Here is a 24,118-nt window from a genome sequence, read left to right as displayed (position 1 = left end):
AGCCAACACATCCAGAGATGGAAAGATGATGACAGCAGGTTAAAAGAGGTGAATAAACACAGAGAGAAACAGGGGACTAGGACCATGCTCTTGGTCCATCGTCCCTCCTCCTCTCCTCACCTTCTGTCTTTGCTGGACAGTGGTCATGGCGTCGGGCTGGAACTCCAACTTGTCGGTGCGACACAGCTTCCAGTAGAGGATGGAGATGATGACGATGACCACGCCTAGCGGCACCACCACGCCTATGATGATCCACATGCTGGTGTTCTCCGTGTCTGGAGGAGGGTACCCTGCCACCTTCTCCACAGCTACAGGAAAATGGCCATAGATACATCAATAACATATAACATGGCATCCAACATTATGGAGTGTGTAATTACATGCGTGTGCATGTCGGTATGTCTTTGTCTGTGTGTGTGCGTGTGTGTATGCTTGCATGTGTGTATACGTCTGTCTGTGTGTGTGTGTGTGTGTGTGTGTGTATACGTCTGTCTGTGTGTGTGCGTGTATGCTTGCATGTGTGTATACGTCTGTCTGTGTGTGTGTGTGTGTGTGTGTGTGTGTGTGTGTGTGTATGCGTCTGTCTGTGTGTGTGTGTGTGTGTGTGTATGCGTCTGTCTGTGTGTGTGTGTGTGTGTATACGTCTGTCTGTGCGTGTGTGTGTATACGTCTGTCTGTGTGTGTGTGTGTGTGTGTGTGTGTGTATGCTTGCGTGTGTGTATACGTCTGTCTGTGTGTGTGCGTGTGTGCGTGTGTGTGTGTGTGTGTGTGTGTGTGTATGCTTGCGTGTGTGTACGTCTGTCTGTGTCTACGTGTTTATGTCCCCATCAGAATTCCAAACGTCCACTATCATGGTTCCTTTCTTTGTTAATCAGGTGTTGCTTATCAGTTCATTATGATTTCCCTTTTAAAAGAGGTGTGTTTTCTGTTCTTGTTCACAGAAGCTTGATTTCGGTTTCCTTGTGTGTCGCCTGAGTACGTTCTAGTCTTAACGTTTTTATTTATGTTTAAGTATTACTGTGATCCTTCTGTTTCCTTATTTTATCGGTGAAGTATTTACGTTATCCGAAACCTTTGATTCCTCGTCTGATCCATTCTCTGCACCTTGGTCCAACTCCACCACGTCACATCCACACGGAGTTCATTCATAAACAGCTACAGTAGTTACACTGCATGCTACACACTGTGTTACACACATCTTACAGCAGTCTGTTCTTCTGCTGCTACTCTGCAATTAAGGCTTGTCGTATCCCCTGGGAAAAACCTCACTTGCCATAAGAGCAGGCTTAAAGCAGGGACAGAAGTCCCTTGAGGTGCTTCGACTCCTACATCTCCAACATATATATAATGAGGTGAAGCATTTGGCCCAGTGTATAGGATGAGGTAATCAGTTCAAACACTGCCAAATAAACACCAACATATACTGAGCAATTAGTCCGTATACTTTTAATTGTGCAGATTTACTGACCTTTGATCAGGAGCTCCAAAATCTTCATGAACACTATTCTGTGCCAATGAATGCACTGGTGCATGGATACAGTAGGGAGGAGGCGCTGTGCTGTCTTGCCATTTCTAACCACGCTAAGGCTCTACTTACGTGTAGCCAGGATGCCCTGTACTCTGTAGCCCAGCACGATGGCTGCTCTTTGCACATCCAGTCTGTTCAGCATGTTGGCCGTGGTGATGGCAGGCAACCGCTGTCCTAGCTGGTCCACAAAGTACACCATATCCAGAGGGTGGTCCGCTCCCACCAGCCTGGTCGTACTCACAATCTGCAGGGAGATGTGTGTTACTGTTAACATCACAGTTCTAGACTAGAAAGCTTGCTGCGACAATGCCTGGTACTAGGGTTGCAACATTTCAGTAACTTTCCAAAAATTCCCTTGTTTTCCAGAAATCCTGGTTGGAAGATTCCTTCAATTACGAAGGAATAAACAGGAAATCCAGGAACCCTGCAACCAGGATTTTTAGGAAAAACTGGGAATTTTGGGAAAGTCACTTGATATTTTGCAACCCCACCTGATTTAATTTCACTGTTACCCAACAACTATTAAAAACAAAAAAATACATTTTAAGTGAAAAAAAGAAAGGAAATTCACATGAGCACCACGATGCCTATTTCACCCATGTTGTACCAAGGTTTTACAGCACACAGCTTTGACCTACTACAGTAGATACAGTTGAAGTTGGAAGTTTTCATACACATAGGTTGGAGTCATTAAAACTCGTTTTTCAACCACTGCACATATTTCCTGTCGGTTAGGACATCTACTTTGTGCATGACACAAGTAATTTTTCTAACAATTGTTTACAGACAGATTATTTCACTTATAATTCACTGTATCACAATTCCAGTGGGTCAGAAGTTTACATACACTAAGTTGACTTTGCCTTTAAACAGCTTGGAAAATTACAGAAAATGCGTCATGGCTTTAGAAGCTTCTGTTAGGCTAGTTGACATCATTTGAGTCAATTGGAGGTGTACCTGTGGATGTATTTCAAGGCCTACCTTCAAACTCTGTGCCTCTTGGCTTGACATCATGGGAAAATCAAAAGAAATCAGCCAAGACCTCAGAAAAAAATGTAGACCTCCACAAGTCTGGTTCATCCTTGGGAGCAATTTCAAAATGCCTGAAGGTACCACGTTCATCTGTACAAACAATAGTACGCAAGTATAAACACCATGGGACCATGCAGCCGTCATACCACTCAGGAAGGAGACGCATTCTGTCTCCTAGAGATTAACATATTTTGGTGCGAAAAGTGCAAATCAATCCCAGAACAACAGCTAAGGACGTTGTGAAGATGCTGGAGGAAACAGGTACAAAAGTATCTATATCCACAGTAACCTGAAAGGCTGCTCAACAAAGAAGAAGCCAGACTATAAAAAAAAAAACGAGGGTTTGTAACTGGGGTGGCAGTGTAGCCTAGTGGTTAGAGCATTGGACTAGTAACCGAAAGGTTGCAAGTTCAAATCCCCGAGCTGACAAGGTACAAAATCTGTTGTTCTGCCCTTGAACAGGCAGTTAACCCACTGTTCCTAGGCTGTCATTGAAAATAAGAATTTCTTCTTAACTGACTTGCCCAGTAAAATAAAGGTAAAAAAAAAAAACTGCAAAGATCATACTTTTTGGAGAAATGTCCTCTGGTCTGATGAAACAAAAATAGAACTGTTTGGCCATAATGACCATCGTTATGTTTGGAGGAAAAGGGGGAGGCTTGAAAGCCGATGAATACCATCCCAACCATGAAGCACGGGGGTTGCAGCATCATGTTGTGGGGGTTCTTTGCTGCAGGAGGGACTGGTGCACTTCACAAAATGGATGGCAGCATGAGGAAGGAAAATGATGTGGATATATTGAAGCAACATCAAGACATCAGTCAGGAATAGAGGTTGACTGATTCATCGGAATGGCTGATTAATTAGGGCCGATTTAAAGTTTTCATAACAATCGTAAATCTGTGTTTTTGGGCGCCGATTTGTATTTTTTTTTATAGCTTTATTTAACTAGGCAAGTCAGTTAAGAACACATTCTTATTTTCAACGACGGCCTAGGAAAGGTGGGTTAAATGCCTTGTTCAGGGGCAGAAAGACAGATTTTCACCTTGTCAGGTCGGGGGATCTAATCTTGTAACCGTACAGTTAACTAGTCCAACGCAATAACGACCTGCCTCTCTCTCGTTGCACTCCACAAGGAGACAGCCTGTTACGCAAATGCAGTAAGCCAAGGTAAGTTGCTAGCTAGCATTAAATCTTATAAAAAACAATCAATCATAATCATTAGTTTACTACACATGGTTGATGACATTGCTAGTTATTATCTAGCGTGTCCTGCGTTGCATATAATCTGACTGAGCATACAAGCATACAAGTATCTAAGTATCTGACTGAGCGGTGGTAGGCAGAAGCAGGCACGTAAACATTAATTGAAACAGCACTTTCGTGCGTTCTGCCAGCAGCTCTTCGTTGTGCATCAAGCATTGCGCTGTTTATGATTACAAACCTATCAACTCCCGAGATGAGGGTGGTGTAACCGAAGTGAAATGGCAAGCTAGTTCGCGCTAATAGAGTTTCAAACGTCACTCGCTCTGAGCCTTCTAGTAGTTGTTCCCCTTGCTCTGCATGGGTAACACTGCTTCGATGGTGGCTGTTGTCGTTGTGTTGCTGGTTCGAGCCCAGGGAGGAGCGAGGAGAGAGATGGAAGCTATAGTATTACACTGGCAATACTAAACTGCCTATAAGAACATCCAATAGTCAAAGGTTAATGAAATACAAATGGTATAGAGGGAAATAGTCCTATAATTCCTATAATAACTACAACCTAAAACTTCTTACCTGGGAATATTGAAGACTCATGTTAAAACAAACCACCAGCTTTCATATGTTCTCATGTTCTGAGAAAGGAACTGAAATGTTAGCTTTCTTACATAGCACATATTGTACTTTTACTTTCTTCTCCAACACTTTGTTTTTGCATTATTTAAACCAAATTGAACATGTTTCATTATTTACTTGAGGCTAAATAGATTTTATTGATGTATATATTATATTACGTTAAAATAAGTGTTAATTCAGTATTGTTGTAATTGTCAATATTACAAACACATTTATTTTATTTTATAAATCGTCCGATTAATCGGTATCGGCTTTTTGGTCCTCCAATAATCGGTATCGGCGTTGAAAAATCATAATCGGTTGACCTCTAGTCAGGAAGTTAAAACTTGGTCGCAAATGGGTCTTCCAAATGGACAATGACCCCAAGCATACTTCCAAAGTTGTGGCAAAATGGCTTAAGGACAACAAAGTCAAGGTATTGGAGTGGTCACCACAAAGCCCTGACTTCAATTCTATAGAACATTTGTGGGCAAAACTGAAAAAGTGTGTGCGAGCAAGGAGGCCTACAAACCTGACTCAGTTACACCAGCTCTGTCAGGAGGAATCGGCCAAAATTCAACCAAATCATTGTGGGAAGCTTGTGTAAGGCTACCTTAAATGTTTAACCCAAGTTAAACCATTTAAAGGCAATGCTACCGAATACTAATTGAGTGTATGTAAACTTCTGACCCATGGGAATTTGATGAAAGAAATAAAAGCTGAAATAGATCATTCTCTAAACTATTATTCTGACATTCTTAAATGAAAGTAGTGATCCTAATCCTAACATTCCCCTAAGACAGGGAATGTTTTCCAGGATTTATGTCAGGAATTGTGAAAAACTGAGTTTACGTGCACGTAAACTTCCGACTTCAACTGTATATATAGCCCCCACAATAATGTAGCAGTAGTCCTTAGAAGGGGTATTGGTGGATGTGACTGCAAACAGAGTTGGACTCGTACAGTGAGTCTCATCAACTGGTAAAACCTTTCAATATTATTCCTCGTGGTGAGCTCTCCATGAACCGCAACAGTGAGACTCATTATCGAGGGCTTGTAGTCTTTTCTACCCAGAGTCACACTGCTTTACTAATCAGGCTTGGCCTTTTGTGGTTCTCCACAGCACCTGCTCTACTCCCCTCTCCCCTCTCTTCACAACAACATTTAGGGGACAGGATAGGCCAGGGTATCCATGGCAACACCACCTATTCATCACAGGCCAGCTAATCAAGGACCAACCACCAAGTCTCTTTTTCTTTCTTTCAAGTTCCGTTACTTGAATGCTGTGACGCCAGTCACTAATAGCAGATCAATTATTAATTCTCTCTCTCTCATTCTGCCTGGCAGCTGGAGCTATTATAAATGCAGAAATCTACTCTAGTTGTGGGGAGGGATATGTTAACGGGCCCTGTGGAGAGGGCAGAGAGGGTGCAGAGAGGGTGCGATGGTCTACACGCAGGTGGGAGCTGTTAGTGATAAATATCATAGCACCAGCACTTCAGATATCTGCTTCCCAGTTCTCCACAGACCACGGACGTTTAATGGATCGTGAATTAGCGGTGAACCTGTGTTCGGTATGGGCTATGATTAGAGTTCTAATAGAGTACCACATTATGATTCATAATACCCATAAAACCTAGCAGTCAAACAGTCAAAATACTTATTTTCCACCATAATTTGCTAATAATTCATAAAAAAATCCTACAATGTGATTTTCTGGATTTTTTTCTCTCATTTTGTCTGTCATAGTTGAAGTGTACCTATGACGAAAATTACAGGCCTCTCTCATCTTTTTAAGTGGGAGAACTTGCACAATTGGTGGCTGACTAAATACTTCTTTGCCCCACTGTATATGCCGTGACGATCTGGGCGAGATGACGAATCGAGGCAAAGGTAAGAATCTCTGGATCTAATGTTAGCTAAAAGTCATAAATAATAAATTGGCAACATATCTTTAAATGTACAATTCTGTGAACTGTCTTGTGCAAGTTCTAAATTGACACAATACCTGTTCGCAAAGGTGTCAGCTGGAGCTTGCAGGGATCGCATTATGTCTACTTTGGTGCTAATTACCATTTTTGATTCTGAGAGTAAATAGAGCCGAATATATTGATATCAAAAAGTCACGCCAATGTAAGCCTACACAAAACACAGCCCTTATTTAAAGTTTTTCTAAAATCACCTATGGGAAAAATAAATGGTGGAACTATTGGAACCATTTCCCCGTTTGACCGCTAGGTTTTATGGGTATTATGACACGACCACTGTGGGGCTCTATTGGTGGAATTCTAATAGGTCTCGGCAGGTCTCTTCCTTTTCACAAAGTCTGCTGCCTCAGTTTGTATGATGACAATTTGCATATACTCCAGAATGTTATGAAGAGTGATCAGATGAATTGAAATTAATTGCAAAGTCCCTCTTTGCCATGCAAATGAACTGAATCCCAAAAAAACATTTCAACTGCATTTCAGCCCTGCCACAAAAGGACCAGCTGACATCATTTCAGTGATTTCAGTGACACAGGTGTGAGTGTTGACGAGGACAAGGCTGGAGATCACTCTGTCATGCTGATTGAGTTTGAATAACAGACTGGAAGCTTCAAAAGGATGGTGGGGCTTGGAATCATTGTTCTGTCAACCATGGTTACCTGCAAGGAAACACATGCAGTCATCATTGCTTTGCACAAAAAGGGCTTCACAGGCAAGGATATAGCTGCCAGTAAGATTGCACCTAAATCAACCATTTATCGGATCATCAAGAACTTCAAGGAGAGCGGTTCAATTGTTGTGAAGAAGGCTTCAGGGCACCCAAGAAAGTCCAGCAAGCGCCAGGACCGTCTCCTAAAGTTGATTCAGCTGCGGGATCGGGGCACCACCAGTACAGAGCTTTCTCAGGAATGGCAGCAGACAGGTGTGAGTGCATCTGCATGCACAGTGAGGCGAAGACTTTTGGAGGATGGCCTGGTGTCAAGAAGGGCAGCAAATAAGCCACTTCTCTCCAGGAAAAACATCAGGGACAGACTGATATTCTGCAAAAGGTACAGGGATTGGAGTGCTGAGGGCTGGGGTAAAGTCATTTTCTCTGATGAATCCCCTTTCCGATGGTTTGGGGCATCCCGAAAAAAGCTTGTCCGGAGAAGACAAGGTGAGCGTTACCATTAGTCCTGTGTCATGCCAACGGTAAAGCATCCTGAGACCATTCATGTGTGGGGTTGCTTCTCAGCCAAGGGAGTGGGTTCACTCACAATTTTACCTAAGAACACAGCCATCCAGGAACAGTTTGGTGACAAACTGAGCATGATGGAGCACCTTGCCATAAGGAAAAAGTGATAATTAAGTGGCGCGGGGAACAAAACATCGATATTTTGGGTCCATGGCCAGGAAACTCACCAGACATTAATGCCATTGAGAACTCAATCCTCAAGAGGCGGGTGGACAAACAAAACCCCACAAATTCTGATAAAATCCAAGCATTGATCATGCAAGAATGGGCTGCCATCAGTCAGGATGTGGCCTAGAAGTTAATTGACAGCATGCCAGGGAAGATTGCAGAGGTCTTGAAAAAGAAGGGTCAACACTGCAAATATTGACTCTTTGCATCAACTTCATGTAATTGTCAATAAAAGCCTTTGACACTTATGAAATGCTTGTACTTATACTTCAGTATATTCCAGGATAACGTCTGAAAAAAATATCTAAAGACACTGAAGCAGCAAACTTTGTGGAAATTAACATTTGTGTCATTCTCAAAACTTTTGGCCACGACTGTAATGATGGTCCTCTTCTGTTTTTAGCCTTGAAAAGAACATGTCATATTAGAGTGCTCTGAGCTCTTTCTTTTTGCATTTCAAGGACTGTCTTCAATGTTTGTGTCTGGCTCTAAATAACACAGTGATACTGTCTACTCTGCTTCTTGTGATCACTAAAACTCTGCTGCCTCTCTCAGCCTCTCACATAGAAGATGTAGTTTGACTTGACAGAATCAGTACGCTGGCATCACCTGTGAAAGTGTGTGTGTGTGTGTGTGTGTGTGTGTGTGTGTGTGTGTGTGTGTGTGTGTGTGTGTGTGTGTGTGTGTGAGAAAGGGTGTGGTTCATGTGGGGCCACACACTGTTCATCATTCCACTCTAATAAACCTGGAGACTGGATGTGGGTTAGTGGCTGGCTGAGGAAACCCAGGTTGTTTTTCTGGTGATGACTCGGGCTTACTCTCTTTAGTAACACAGTGGCTATGGCAGCCTTGCCTAGGGGTTATTACCACAGGGTGAGAGTTGTATTTGCTGTACTTAAGTGCTATAGTCAAGCACAGCACGAGAATTCTAAGATGATTCTCAGTATAGTACAGTGTCTCTGATGTGGTTACCTGAACACTGTGGTTGGCCACACTAGTGGCCCTCTTGTTACGCCTGGCCGCCCTCAGAACCTCTCCCAGTAGCAAGGCCACACGACGCTCCATCTTGGCCTGGAAGGTCCGCCCGTCCACCCCCTGGTCCAGGACACCCAGCATCACTGGACAGGAAACAGATGGTTATGATATCACACAGGACAGGCAATACAGAGCCAACACATTGCCTATCACACAGCCAGAACATAGGACCTGAATGTGTATCCATCCTCTAGCTGCAGTTGAGATTTAGATTGGGTGGAATACTTAAAGTCAGATGTGTTGACAAGGGGAAGCATACCTGTTCTAACCCAAGACGAGCGAAGCAACTGGGTGGTGTTCAACTCTGGGTAGTGAAAAGCTATTGGGAAAAGAAGAGAGGGAAATAAGGAAAGTACAGACAACCTAAAAATATTCCTATTGAGGTATAAAAGAGGTCCTTAGAAGGTAAAGCAGATTGATTAATAGAATGCAATCGATTAGAATACATGTATTTCCCCAAGGCAACATCCCAGTAAAATCCCAATCCATTAGACAGTTGTCATAAAATCCCAATCCATTAGACAGTATGGTAATGGACTCACGTTCGGCGATCTGCAGCACGGGAAAGCCCAGGTAGTAGCTGAACTCCACCATGTTGAGCAGCCTCAGGTGGTTGCTGACCTCTGACCCCTTCAGGTAGCCGACGGCATCGCGCACCGCGAAGGTCACGTCCACTGGCTCCCTCTGCTGACTCCTGGGCTGATTCATGGTGATGTTCACAATCTAGGAAAATATTTAATACGTACATACAGGACTCTATTTTAACAAACATAACTCAATGGTAAATCTAAGCGCTTGCGGCAGCACTACACGTTGGGGTGTGTGTCATAAATATTTTTGCTATTTTCACAACCAGAATTATGGGCACAGTAGCTGGCGGTGGCGAGAAATGGCTGGGTTTTGATGAATTAACAAGTTGAGGGTGTGTCGAGGCTTGACCCCTCACTGGCCAATCAGAATGTATCCCATTGGCTAAATATGTGGTTGTGTGGTATTTTATGTATTGCATTGTCATCAACTCCAATTTGAATGTTAGTCCGTTATAGTTTAGTTTAGTAAATAGCGTACAGAAACTAAATAAAATGTAAGCCTATCCCCTTTTGGATAAATATGTTGAACATGTTTTTGAACAGTAACTGCATGGCTTCAATATGGAAATATATTGTCAGCACTTTTGCAAGATTTTATGTATTTTCAAAAAATACAAAATATACACAAACAAGATGATTGACGGGAAAAGTATCGTCCAACCCATCGGGTATCTCACTGCACTCTCAAATGCCATGTTTTGAAATATGCAGACAGACTGATTAAAAGTACATTTACATTGTAATACTTCTGACAGCCAACTTTCCAACTCCGCCCATAATCCCTGGACTCCATAGCATTCCCAGAAAGCATGGACCATTGAGTCATTGCTAGTTTCACACACTATGCTATTGTGCTGCAGAATCTGCTAACGTTGCTCTTTCACAGCGACATTAACAAACCATTCTGTATGGACGTCGCTGAAACAGGAAAGGTCCACCCCCAAACTGTTGCTACAAAGTTGGAAGCACAGAATCATCTAGAATGTCATTGTATGCTGTACCGTTAATATTTCCCTTTACTGGAACTAAGGAACCATGAAAAACCCCAGAACATTATTCCTCCTCCACCAAACTTTACAGTTGACACAATGCATTCCTGTAGGTAGTTTTCTCCTGGCATCCGCCAAACCCAGATTCTCTGTCAGACTGCTAGATGGTGAAGTGTGATTCATCACTCCAGAGAACACGTTTCCACTGCTCCTGAGTCCAATGGCGGTGAGCTTTACACCACTCTAGCCGACGCTTGGCATTACGCATGGTGATCTTAGGCTTGTCTGTGGCTGCTTGGCCATGGAAACCGATATCATGAAGCTCCCGACGAACAGTTATTGTGCCGACATTGTGTTCGTGGGCCTCCGAGTGGTGCAGCGGTCTAAGGCACTGCATCTCTGTGCTAGAGGTGTCACTACAGACCCTGGTTCGATTCCAGGCTGTATCACAACCGGGTGATTGAGGGTCCCTTAGGGTGGCGCATAATTGGCCCAGCGTTGTCAGGTTAGGGTTTGGCCGGGGTAGGCCGTCATTGTAAATAAGAATTTGTTCTTAACTGACTTGCCAAGTTAAATAAAGGTCAAATAAAAAATTCCAGAGCCCGTTTGGAACTCGGTAGTGAGTGTTGCAACCGAGGACAGACGGTTTTTAAGCGCTACGCGCTTCGACACTTGGCAATCCCGTTATGTGAGCTTGTGTGGCCTACCACTTCCCGGCTGAGCCGTTGTTGCTCCTAGACATTTCCACTTCACAATAACAGCACTTACAGTTGACCGGGGCAGCTTTAGCAGGGCAGATATTTTACCAACTGACTTGATGGAAAGGTGGCATCCTATGACGGTGCCAAGTTGAAAGTCACTGATTTCTTCAGTAGGGCCATTCTACTGCCAATGATTTGAAGGAGTGTCTACATATTTTTGTATATAATGTATGTTCCAATGTCAATATCAGTTATTTTTAAGTCTTAATTCCAATAGTTAATATTTTTTCTAAGAGGTTGTCAGTTGGATATGCTCTCTGCAAGGTTTTGTTTATCTTAGCTATCATATGAATATCATTTTCGGACTCAAATTAGGATTCCCTCAAGATTGCTTTTATGTCCAAAATATTTAAAATCGACATTTCGTGATATTAAACTTTTAAGTTGCATGTATTTGAAAATATCTACATTTGTCAGTCCAAAATTGCTTTTTAATTCTGTCATGGAAATACATTTACTTCCTATTACCAAGTCATTTACAGTTTCTATGCCCATAGTTTTCCATGTGGACCAATTTAAAATCGGGGAGTTCTGAAAAGCTATCCAAGGATTGTCCCATACTGTTTTTAGGGAGTTGTTTTGGTTCTTGTAGAATACGTTTTATTTTCTCACATATTGTTATAGTGTTCTTAACTATGAAATTGTTAATGTTCTTAGCTTTATCCACGTGAAAAGGTTCTGGGGATGAGCATGTGTGCATCTTCAATAGGTACCCATTTTTCCTCTTTAGTGCATTTAACTATATGTCTCAAGTAAAAGCCCTGAGTGGCGGGTTGATACAATTCCCAGTCTGGAAGGTTAAAACCACTCTCAGACTTAGGAAGATGTTCTATGAGTTTTATTTGCCCATATAAAGTCTGTTATGCGTAAGTATACTTTTTAAAAGAATGTCTTCAGTGGGGTAACTGCCTCGCAAAGCTGCCGGCTCAGACAGCATCCCTAGACGCGTCCTCAGAGTATGCGCAGACCAGCTGGGTGGTGTGTTTACAGACATATTCAATCTCTCCCTATCCCAGTCTGCAGTCCCCACAAGCTTCAAGATGTCCACCATTGTTCATGTACCCAAGAAGGCAAAGGTAACTGAACTAAATGACTATTGCCCCATAGCACTCACTTCTGTCATCATGAAGTGCATTGAGAGGCTAGTCAAGGATCATATCACCTCTACCTTACCTGTCACAATAGACCCACTTCAATTTGCTTACCGCCCCAATAGATCCACACTCGATGCAATTGCCATAACACTGCACACTGCCCTATCCCATCTGGACAAGAGGAATACCTATGTAAGAATGCTGTTCATTGACTATAGCTCAGCCTTCAACACCATGGTACCCTCCAACCTCATCATTAAGCTTGAGGCCCTGGGTCTCAACCCCGCCCTGTGCAATTGGGTCCTGGCCTTCCTGACGGGCCGCCCCCAGGTGGTGAAGGTAGAAAACAACATCTCCACTTCGTTGATCCTCAACACTGGGGCCCCACAAGGGTGTGGGCTCAGCCCCCTCCTGTACTCCCTGTTCACCCATGATTGCGTGACCATGCACGGCTCCAACTCAATCATCAAGTTTGCAGACGACACAACAGTAGTAGGCTTGATTACCAACAACAACGAGACAGTCTACAGGGAGGAGGTGAGGGGTACTCGGAGTGTGGTGTCAGCAAAACAACCTCTCACTCAATGTCAACAAAACAAAGGAGATGATCGTAGACTTCAGGAAACAGCAGAGGGAGCACCCCCCTATCCACATCGAAGGGACAGCAGTGGAGAAGGTGGAAAGCTTTAAGTTCCCCAGCGTACACATCATGGACAAACTGCACCTCTCAACCTCAGGAGGCTGAAGAAATTTGGCTTGTCACCTAAAACCCTCACAATCTTTTACAGATGCACAATTGAGAGCATCCTGTCGGGCTGCATCACCGCCTGGTACGGCAACTGCACAACACCGCATCACCTGGGGAAAACTACCTGCCCTCCAGGACACCTACAGCACACAATGTCACAGGAATGCCAAAAAGATCATCAAGGACAACAACCACCCAAGCCACTGCCTGTTCACCCCACTACCATCCAGAAAGCGAGGTCAGTACAGGTGCATCAAAGCTGGTCCATCAGACTGTTAAACAGCCATCACTAACACAGAGAGGCTGCTGCCTACATACAGACTTGGGGCGGCAGGGTAGCCTAGTGGTTAGAGCGTTGGACTAGTAACCGAAAGGTTGCAAGTTCAAATCCCCGAGCTGACAAGGTACAAATCTGTCGTTCTGCCCCTGAACAGGCAGTTAACCCACTGTTCCTAGGCCGTCATTGAAAATAAGAATTTGTTCTTAACTGACTTGCCTAGTAAAATAAAGGTAAAATAAAAACATACAGGACTTGCTTTGTCACTTATTGAGCATCCTAAGTATTTTATATTTTTTGTGGTCCACTTAAAGGATTGCTGTATATCATGAGTCATTATTTTTCCTATTTATTTCATTTTTTTTTACACGTTAATTTCAGATCCTGAGATTTTAGAATATATAATAGATATATTTTTAGAGAGGGGGGCATTGAGTTTTCAATATTGGTCAAGTATATCAGGAGATCATCTGCAATAAGTTTAGTTTATATTCATGTTTACCAATACTGATACCTTGTTACATTTGGGTCCTGTCTAATTATTTTTGCAAGCTGTTCAATTGACAGTGCAAACAGAAGTGGGAGAGAGAACATCCCTGTCTTGTGCCCCTTTATAAAGGAATTTAAATGCTCTAACCGCTAGTGGAATGTCCACTCACCGTTACTGCTCCCAAATATATATAGCTACAGCCTACCATCGCCGCTGATATGGCCAATAGTGACTTTGCCAAGTGAAAGGTAAACAAACAAACTGATTCAGCCCACGGACAGCGATCTGAATTCCCGTGATATAACAGTTAGGTCCAACAGAGAAGTGGAAGACACATTTTTTTGAATAAATCATAAATGAAAAACAATAAGCAGTCTTTTTAATTAACGGGCATCGCAAATAATAAGTCCAAATGTTTCACAGAAGCTAGACAAAGATGTCCAATATAAATTTAAAAAAGGGAAACGTCTGTTGATTGTTTTGCTACTTGTGATATTTTAATAAAACATTGGTGATGTATATAAGGCTACTGTGTGCGCCTCTGCTGGCAAAATCAATGCCATAGCCAATTGCGTTCCCGCTAAGACCAGCTTTGGTCAGTCTTAAATATCCCTAGTTGCATTTACTGAAATTGGCATATTGGCGTATGTTTTTTAGGACATACCTCCAATATTTCCACCCCTCCCACCTCAGAGCAAGCAAGCTGATAGAAATAGAGCCAACAATGTCTTTGAGCTGGTGATGGATTTCAAAAGTTCAGTAAATGGTCAAAAGAGACGGCACAACAAACCCTGTCACCAATAAAACCACATGTGAGCATACAGTGTGATGCAGCAGAAGAGTGTGGGCCAAATTGATTTAATTTAATTTGTGGAATTGAAATAGAAAGGGAATTGAAAATAAAATGAACTGCCATAATGTAAATGGCCTTTTGCAGATATGAATGTAATGCCCAGTATAATCCCTTCATTGACTGAGTATGAAATCTATGTCTGAAAACTCTCCATATCCTTCTCGCTTGCTACGTTCAAGTACGTCAAACATGAACAGACAAAAAGCACTTTCTCAACTTAATTAGTGGAAAACCTCTGCAAGAACCTGAATCAATAAACCTATGCTGATAATTTTGGTCTTGAATGAGTGACCACTGATCTAAACAGACTTGTATGCTGAGACCAGCACTTAGGTTGTATTACCGCAGCACACACAATTACACAAACCACACATTTCAGCCATTACTCCCTGTCACTCCCCAAGCCTCAACAATTACAATTAAGTCAAGCAGATCCTGCTTCTTTTCTCTCCCAAATCCAAAGCAAGCCACTACTGCTGCTGCATTCACACACAGTAACCCAATTCGTTTCGAACTTTCCTGGCCTCAGCCAACCGACTCTCTTGAGGAGCTTTTCTTTCTTTCCACTTCCCGATTTATTTCAGCAGACGCTGCTCTTAGAGAGTTCTAGCAGGGAGAGCACAGCGACACGGCCAGTGATTTTTTTTGTAATAATAAATGTGTGAGCTAAGTGCTTCTGACATAAATGGGTTGTGATTAGGGGTGATTCCAGATGAATATCACAAGTGGGGGTGAAATCCAAGGAAGGAGTAAGTGACTGGTAATGAAAACAGAGCATTAGGAGAAGCTCTATTTTAGTTGACTGGAGTGCTACAGTGTTTTCAGTAGGTCTCCACTTACGTGCACAGTGAAGTTGGTGGACTCCTGTGCGCGTCGGCGCACTTCGCCGTATGCCATGGTAAGGCCTTTCTCAATGCGCTCGCTGAAGTTGCAGACTCGCACGTCGACGTGGCTGGGCACAAACTGCAGCACTGGACAGGGAAACAGAAGGGCAAGGTTAAGTCTAAACATTCAAACACATCCTGCACAGCGCAGAAAACCCAAACAAAAACTGGCATACCATTCTACTGGGGATGAACTATTAAAATCTCTATTTCAGAAGTGGCTTGTATAGTTCCACACAGAACAGTGCTCTTACCTGAGTGGACTTGGTACTGGTGGTCTGGTACCTTCCAGTAGTGTGAGATGGGCTGGAAGCGTCGGCCTGACTGGCGCAGGGCGTTGATGACAGATATGGCTGTGAACACCACGGGACCCGACACTGCCCGGAACACAAAGTCTGGAGGGCTCTTAGCAACCTTTACCAAGACACAGTAAATACATCATTATAACTTCTCTTCATTGCAAATAATAGTTACTTATCTAGTTTAGTTTAGATGGGCTGTATTTGAAGTCTTTCAATTCAACTGTCTTTTTGTCTTACTTTCAATATCTACCATCCACCAAATGCAGTTGAATATATCTTATTCATCAGGCTAAGTGTGGTTACTTTGAAGAATCTCAAATATAAGATATAAGTTGATTTGTTGAACACTTTTTTGGTTACTACTTGATTCCATGTGTTATTTCCTAGTTTTGATGTCTACACTATTATTCTACAATGTAGAAAATAATTTTAAAAAATAAGAAAAAACCTTGAATGAGTATGTGTCCAAACCTTTGACTGGTACAGAAATAGTTTAGTGCTTAAAATAAGGGGATAAATGTTTAAAAAATGTTTCCTGATCTTTCTTATATCTCTCAGATATAGGACAGACACTTCAGAACAAACTTCCTTTAAATTTATTGGTGACTATCTGTTGTTCCATGTAGGGAATCTGTTTTTCAATGCGTTTCTATTGGCTAATAGCAGTAATGCCAAAATCAATGTTTCACCCAATAATGTTTTAATTAAAAAAAATCTAAATCAAATAGCTAAATATTCCTTGGTATCACAATCTTAAAATAATTCCATATGTTAGACAGAGCTTAGGCTCTAAAAGGTTCAAACTCAGAGCATGTTGCACAACAGCTGTTCAGAGGTTTCTTTAGGGAGTAAGCTATGTAATGAAAAGCTAACAGTGTCAGCACTTAGAGGTTAGCCCTAGTTGTCATATCAGACTGAGCCTATGGAATCATTTATGTATAGCCTAGCTTAACTTTAACTGTCACGTTCTGACCATAGTTCTGTTATTTTATTCTTTGTTTTAGTATGGTCAGGGTGTGAGTTGGGGTGGGCAGTCTATGTTTGTTTTTCTATGTTGGTTTTTGTGTTGGGTTTCACTTGGGTCTCACTTTTGGTTTGTGGGTGTTTGTTTCCGTGTGAGTGTTTGGGCCACACGGTACTGTTTCGGTTTTGTAAATTCACGTTGTCATTTATTGTTTAGTGTTCTGAGTTTGAATTAAATATCATCATGAACACTTCCCACGCTGCGCTTTGGTCTGATCCTTACTCCTCATCAGACGAAGAGGAGGAAATCTGTTACATTAACTCTATAAAGACTAAAGAAAAAGGCTGCTGTTATTTCTATCCATTACATTAATTATTGAAGTTAAGTTTAAAATCCCAATAAAAGGTGCCCATGGTGCCCCATCATAATGTACCTGCAGTTCAATTGACTTATTGAATTCAGTCTTCAGTATGTCTCGGATTTGGGATTTGGCATATCCAACAGTGGCTCCAGGGGGAAAACCTGCAGAGGGTGGAAGCACATCTCATCTCTATCATGTCTAATTGAGAACACCTTGTTATAGATTAATTAAGTGTACAATATTTTCTAAACATTCAATCACAAACCATGATTTTCATATGAAAAGTGAAAGAATAACACTTCAGAGTTGACAATTATATCTTCGTAGCATTGATCAAGTTGACAACCCACACAATGTTCCTGTCATTAAAAAAGTATATCAACACGACAAAAAGATCATTCAACTTACCGACTTTAACAAAGTACACAGGCTTGGAGACATTACAGAGGTACTGGCGGCCAATGGTTGTAGGCAGGCTTTTTGTGGTTGTTATGTTTAAGGGGGTGGTGGTGGTAGTGGTGGTGGCCAGAGCAGTGGTTGTAGAGGCCTTAGTGGTGATGGTGGTGGTAGTAGTAGTGGTGGTGGCAGGATCAGTTGTGGAGGGGGTGTCTACGGTGCTAAGTGTACTCTGGCTGACGTTTGTCCCTGCTGTGACAGGACTATCCGTATCAATACCTTGGTCAGCCATGACTGACACCGGGGGAAATGTGGTGGCATTTGTGGCTCGCTCTGTGGGGCCTGAGGTGACATCGGGGGGTAATTCTGTTTGACCAGGCACTGGGGTGAAGGCGACAGAGGTGGTCAACACAGGAGTGACGAGAGAGGTGCTGAGGAGGGCCGTCTCTGTGGCGATGGGGGACACATACCACTGGATGTCTGTCTCAGAGGCCATAGCACTAGGCTGCACAGACACTAATACAGAGCTGCTGTCCATTCCGACACTGGATGTGGCCACAGGGCTAATCCATTCCCCGGAGGACACCTGACCAGTGACACCCCACAGGGAGGTTGACAGGTCCATGGAGGGGGTTGGCGCTAATGAAGGCTCCAGGAACGGCACTGAGAAATTCAGAGAAGTCATCTCCGTGGCGTCTGCTGTGGTCGTATTGAGAGGCTCTGCGCCAGATATATCAGAGGACTCTTTAATCCAGGTAGTGTTGTCAGAAGGCTGGACCTCCACTCCATAGGAGGCTGTGAGCATGTAGCTGGGGTCCTCAGTGAACGTGCTGGTGGCCATGATGTGGATGGTGCTGATGGACATCAGGGAGAAATGTCTGGAGGTGGTGGTCACATTGGTGCCTCTGTGTTCTTCAGAGTCATCCTTGGTCAGCTGGACGGTGTAGTACTCCAGGCTGTTCATGTCTGGTAGGAGAAGGTCTGTTGGTTCAACAGTGAATGTATCTGTCCAGTCTACGCCTGAACCTTCTGGTAGACTACCTTGAGGTGTTGGTGTTGAGGCTAGCATTGAGTGACTGGGATATGGATGGATAGAGGGAGGAACAGATGTGGGGGCCACACTTCTAACACCAGAGCTGAGATCTGTTGTAGTGAGACTAAGTGTAGACGTCACGTGACGCATCGAGGAGAAGGACACGCCAACCCTGGAGGGGAAGGAGGTGTCGTAGCGTTCCGCATTGGAGTCCTCCAGGTCGTACATGTCCGTGGGAAGGTTGGTGACCAGGGAGAAGTCGTCGCCCTCCGAGCCCATATAGGACACGGTCTCCGGGTGGTCTCCGGAGCCCCAGTCCATCTCCATGGTGTTGGTGGGGAAGAAGTCCTCAGTAGGGACCATGGTGGGCTCGGCTGAGGAGGACGTGGTCTGTGGGCTCAGGAAAGGCACATAGCTGGGAGCCAGCTGCATTTCAGGCGATGGCTTCAGGAGCATGTAAATACCTTGGGCAGCATGATCCTTCTGCATGAGCTCACTGCTGGGGCGCAGGTGATCCAGATCGATTAATCTACTGGAGGGCTCAAGAGGCAGTTTGTGATCCAGCGAGAGATCGCCTAAACTCTGGGACACATCTGGATTAGGTCTAGACTCTGGGCTGGCTTGGTCTGATAGGGCTGCTACATCTACCAGATTGTCAACAGGCAGTCTAGGCAGGTTGAGGGGTCCAACAGGAAGTGATGTCATAAGTGCAGGAGTTCTCTGTTTTGATGGGTCTTGCTGGTTGCTGGGGGGTAATAATGGAGGTTCATCTGAAGCTCTTTCATTAGAGTTTGGGACAATAAACTGTGGAGACGTAGTCCCACTGGTGGCTGTAGAGAAGTTCAAGGGTGTTGTGGATATGTTGGACTGTGGTCCGAGAAGCTTCTGGTGTGGTACTGTAACAAGGGTTGAAGAGGTAGCTGCCATGGTTGAGATAGGCCCAGAGAGCTTCATGTCCCTTGAGAGTCGGGCTGGGCCTTCAGGGTGTTTCTGAAGGACAATCGCAGGCTCCGAAGAGCTAAAAGGGGGAGTGGACAGGGGGTCACTAGACCTAGAAGGTGATTCAAGTGGTAGGGGACCAGGTGAAAGGAGAGCTATAGTTGTAGTGTCATCTAGGTGCTCAGAGGCATCAGTGTGTGAAACTAATAAGGCTGAGGGTGATTCAGTCCAGCTTGGTACTTCTTCCTGAAACTCTTCCAACATGGTGGGATCCAACGAAGGCCAGTCTACTGAAAAAGACAACAACAAATCAAACATGAACTAAGACTGCACTGAAATATTTGATCATCATTGCGACACCTAGAGTACTGTGGAAAATAGCCTGCTCTTCAAATTGACTAAGAAAGAAATATGATCTCATTGACGATTTGTTATTGCTGTTATTATATGGTGAACCTTTTTTTCATTTCATTTTCTTGCTTAGTGAGTTCTGACAACAACCTTGGAAATGACCAGGAAGGAAGCCATCCATCACTCTTCAAAGAACAAAGTCGGCTATAAATGTTGAACAAAATTGCATGATCAAATCAAACGACACTGTATGGTATCAACATTGTTTCAACGTATTGTGACGTACAATCTATGCAGAAAACACATTCCATTTGAAAAATGTATCAATGTAAACTGTTGTTTTGACGGTCAAATTTACACCACAGAATTATCTCATCATGGTAACCAAATTTCAACATAGAAATACAGTGTATGAAATATGTTGAATTTGTACCTTTAAACTTATATCCACTATCAGAAAAAAAACTACAGGCTGGGCAGCACCTCCTACAGGATAATTGATCATCTACAGCTACCCTTTAGTCTCCCATCCAAGGTTTAAACCAAGCCCAGACCTGCTTAGCTATGATATTTGTCACTGACTATTTCCAATGGTGTGCTACAATGCCTTTAGTGTGTGTGCGTTTAGCCTCATTTATTTTGTGTGTGATGATGATACTGAGATGTATGGGGACCATATGTTCCATAGTAAAAACCTCAGGACATTCTAGCTTAAGGGTCCAAAATGAGCTACTGACTGAAGCGCTCTAGTAGGAACAACTAGCTACTGTAAAATGTTCTGGTGCTTGACCTTGGAATGATGGATGTCCCCATTCTACCTCACCAACAAGCAATTGTAGCTATTATACAAAAGCCCTCACAAACCTACAGTTACAAATTCTAGTGATTTTTTAGGGTGGGTTTTGTTAGGCACTGCAGTGCTGTTACGGCCAATAAGTCTTCGCTGAGGCAGTGAGTACATTTCTGACACACTTGCCAGACGAGAGAGTGCCAACTGCCCTTTTCTAAAGTAATTTGCTTCTTGCATAACTTAAGCATTATGCATGATTTAATTGGGAACTGCCATGATTACACAAGTTAGAGTTGAATACACGTGTGTTGTCTGTGTGTGCGTGCGTATGTGCTTGTGTGTGTGCGCACATGACGTGTGTGTGTGTGTGTGTGTGTGTGCTTCCGGGGCAGGATCTGTGTGAGCTGCCAGGAAGCCATGGGTGCCACGCTACAACACTTTGAATAATTCACAGTAAGCCTTCAAATTAGGTTCCAAAGAGCTGTATCAGTTTGCCTAGTTTATATTCTGATTCTATAAATCCATTAGCATCGCACTTAAAGTCCAAACAAAGGCTTGTTCTGGGTAATGTTGGATCAGGGAACTTTGAGAACCAGAAAGCGAAACTATACACTGAATGTACAAAACATAAAGAACACCTTCCTAATATTGAGTTTTCCCTCAGAACAGACTCAATTCATGGCCTCTACAAGGCGTTGAAAGTGTTCAACAGGGATGCTGGCCCATGTTGACTCATGGCTGGATTTCCTTTGGTTGGTGGACCATTCATGATACACACAAGAAACTGTTGAGTGTGAAAAACCCAGCAGCATTGCAGTTCTTGACACAAACCAATGCACCTGGCATAAGTTCAAAGGAACTTGAATATTTTGTCTTGCCCATTGACCCTCTGAATGGTACACATACACATTTTATTGTACCTTTATTTAACTAGGCGATTCATTTAAGAACAAATTCTTATTTATAATAAAAGACTACCTCACCCAACACTGGACCAATTGTGCACCACCCTATGGTACTCCCAATTACAGCCGGTTGTGATACAGACTGGAATCGAACCAGGATCGGTAGTGACACCTCTAGCACTGACATAAAGTGCCTTAGACCGCTGCACCACTCAGGAGCCCATACACAAACCATGTCTCAATTGTCTCAAGGCTTAAAAATCCTTCTTTAACCTGTCTTCTCCCCTTCATCTACACTGATTTAAAGTGAATTTAACAAGCGACATCAGTAAGGGATCATAGCTTTCACCTGGTCATTCTGTCATCGAAAGAGCAGGTGTTCATAATGTTTTGTACACTCAGTTTATGTTGTCAGATAGACCTATGGTGGAAAATTGCAAGATTATGTTATAATACTTGTATTGCATCAAATGGTTGTTTTATGCAACAGAATAGAGGATTCTTATAACTATTGTGTGTGTGTGTGTTCTACTCAGGATGGGCCTCTGGGAGATAACACTGACAGGAGATTTACAACATCTTCTGGATGATAAAATCAAAAGAGCATTCCAGAGCATGAGTTAATGTTTCTGTTCTATACCGTACCAGGGCAACATGGCTCCAGTATGCAGTTGGGGGGCACGGCACTGGTCTCTACACAATGAAAACTGTTGACACAGCAGATACTGTCTGCTATGAATTCTAGATATCTTTAATACAGATCTTAACCTTGTGACCCATTCTATACATCTGTTGTTCGTCATGTAGGTTGAAAGGGGTGTATCTTGGCTATAAAATACCTTTGTACTTTTGTCTCGGGGCTCTTCACGGAGCGTGAATCGTTGACCAGCCATCATTTTCGTAGAGCACTCAATCGATTCACTTTATATGTGTGCGTTGTATTGACCTGCTCCCTTATTAATAAGTGAATAAAGATTTAGTTTAAGTATAACTCTGACTTGTGTGAGAAGTTTGTCTCTCCTCATTTGATAGTAAAGAAATGAACCACCACAGACCACTAGGCAGATCAGACAGCTGGGTAAGGTGACCACCTAATGGTAAATGTGATGCAATCTTGTAGGACGTAGACTGTCCACATGAGCCTTCTGGAGGAATACTGTGTCAGGTGTATTTACACTGAGGTGAACTGACAGGTGAGATGGAGAAATTAGTCCACCTGTGAGGGTCCCCAAGAACACAGAAGCCTCCATCATTCTTAAATTGAAGAAGTTTAGAACCATTAAGACTCTTCCTAGAGCTGGCCACCCGGCCAAACTGAGCAATCGGGTAGAAGGGCCTTGGCTAAGGAGGTGACCAAGAAAACGATGGTCACTCTGATAGACCTCTGGGAGTTCCTCTGTAGAGATGGGAGAACCTTCTAGAAGGACAACCATCTCTGCAGCACTCCACCAATAAGGCCTTTATGGTAGATGGATGCCACTCCTCAGTAAAAAGGCACATGACGGTCTGCTTGGAGTTTTCCAAAAGGCAGCTAAAGATTCTGACCATGAGAAACAAGATTCTCTGATCTGATGAAAACAACATTAAACTCCTTGACCTGAATGCAAAGCATCACTTTCCGTAGGCAATGTACAAGAAAACTCTTCAACACACACATCATCATACAGGCCAAACTACGAGAACCACTGAGTGATCTAGCCGAATAACCACAGCTGCTCAGACATCTAGAATGGCTATGACACATTTGAACCTTGTTTGTGGAGATGAACATGAACTCAATCAAGTGGTTATTTTGGGAAAGCTCATCTCCTTCAGTGCTCCCATTCAGTCACTATGTTAGATCTAGACAGCGGCTGGCTGCACCTAAGAGGAAAACATTCTAAATGCTATCATAGGGCGCCTTAATCAGGCCAACATGTTCCTTTTTCTTGTGCCTCCTGAAAATGAGTCTCTACTGCCAGTGTCTGCATATTGCAGTGTACACTAGCTAGCAAACCGTAACATGGCGTCACAGCGTGCCAAGCGTTTGAACGCCCAGTAGCTGGGTAACACTCCCCCACCCTCCTCCTCCTGACCATTAATAAGACAAAAGAGAGAAAGAGGCTGGGTGGCTGGCTGATGGGTGCTGGGAAGGAAGATCTAGTGAGCCTATGAGGACATTGTGCTAGTAGGCTCAGAGGCACCACAAAAGGCAAGCAGATGATTCAGCACTACTCTGCCTGGCCTCAGGGTCCCTGCTGGATGACTGAGCCTAGCTCTCAGGCACAATGTCAGTGGAGGTGAGTAACTACTGTAAAAAAGGCACATTGCTCACTGTGTTGCAGGTCTTATGGAAGTAGTAGTCTAACATAAAGCCAAACATGAAGGCTACCTCTGAACTTTGTCAATCACTATTTGGACCATTGCTGATTTGATTCATTCTTGGCTCTGTGTTTTGGGACATTAATGAGCTGCTTTCAACACTAAGCCCATCTATCCAGAAAACATTTGAGGTCCCCTGGTCTCTACAACAGGTACAGAAATGAAGGTCAGAGGCTACTTGGAGTTTATGGAACACCAAACCATCACCGCATCACCCCTGTGCGGAGCAG

The 24,118-nt window shown here is 43.3% G+C and overlaps 1 protein-coding gene across 1 annotated transcript in view; it reads right to left on the bottom strand.

Annotated features, from left to right (window-relative positions):
- LOC109866998 (UPF0606 protein KIAA1549) overlaps window positions 1-24,118 on the bottom strand; it is an 88,511-nt gene that overhangs the window by 27,052 nt on the left and 37,341 nt on the right. Inside the window, exons 3-11 of the mRNA XM_031801438.1 lie at window positions 17,522-19,771; window positions 17,186-17,274; window positions 15,741-15,900; window positions 15,443-15,573; window positions 9,343-9,523; window positions 9,060-9,119; window positions 8,738-8,883; window positions 1,598-1,772; window positions 121-308 (exon numbers count right to left, since the gene is read on the bottom strand). Of these exons, the coding sequence (XP_031657298.1) occupies window positions 121-308; window positions 1,598-1,772; window positions 8,738-8,883; window positions 9,060-9,119; window positions 9,343-9,523; window positions 15,443-15,573; window positions 15,741-15,900; window positions 17,186-17,274; window positions 17,522-19,771 (3,380 nt within the window). The remainder of the gene's footprint in view (window positions 1-120; window positions 309-1,597; window positions 1,773-8,737; window positions 8,884-9,059; window positions 9,120-9,342; window positions 9,524-15,442; window positions 15,574-15,740; window positions 15,901-17,185; window positions 17,275-17,521; window positions 19,772-24,118) is intronic.

The sequence above is a fragment of the Oncorhynchus kisutch genome, linkage group LG22 (assembly GCF_002021735.2).
Source record: "Oncorhynchus kisutch isolate 150728-3 linkage group LG22, Okis_V2, whole genome shotgun sequence".
Taxonomy (NCBI): domain Eukaryota; kingdom Metazoa; phylum Chordata; class Actinopteri; order Salmoniformes; family Salmonidae; genus Oncorhynchus; species Oncorhynchus kisutch.
The sequence above is the reverse complement of the archived record's forward strand: the minus strand, read 5'-3'. Positions and strand labels throughout refer to the sequence as shown.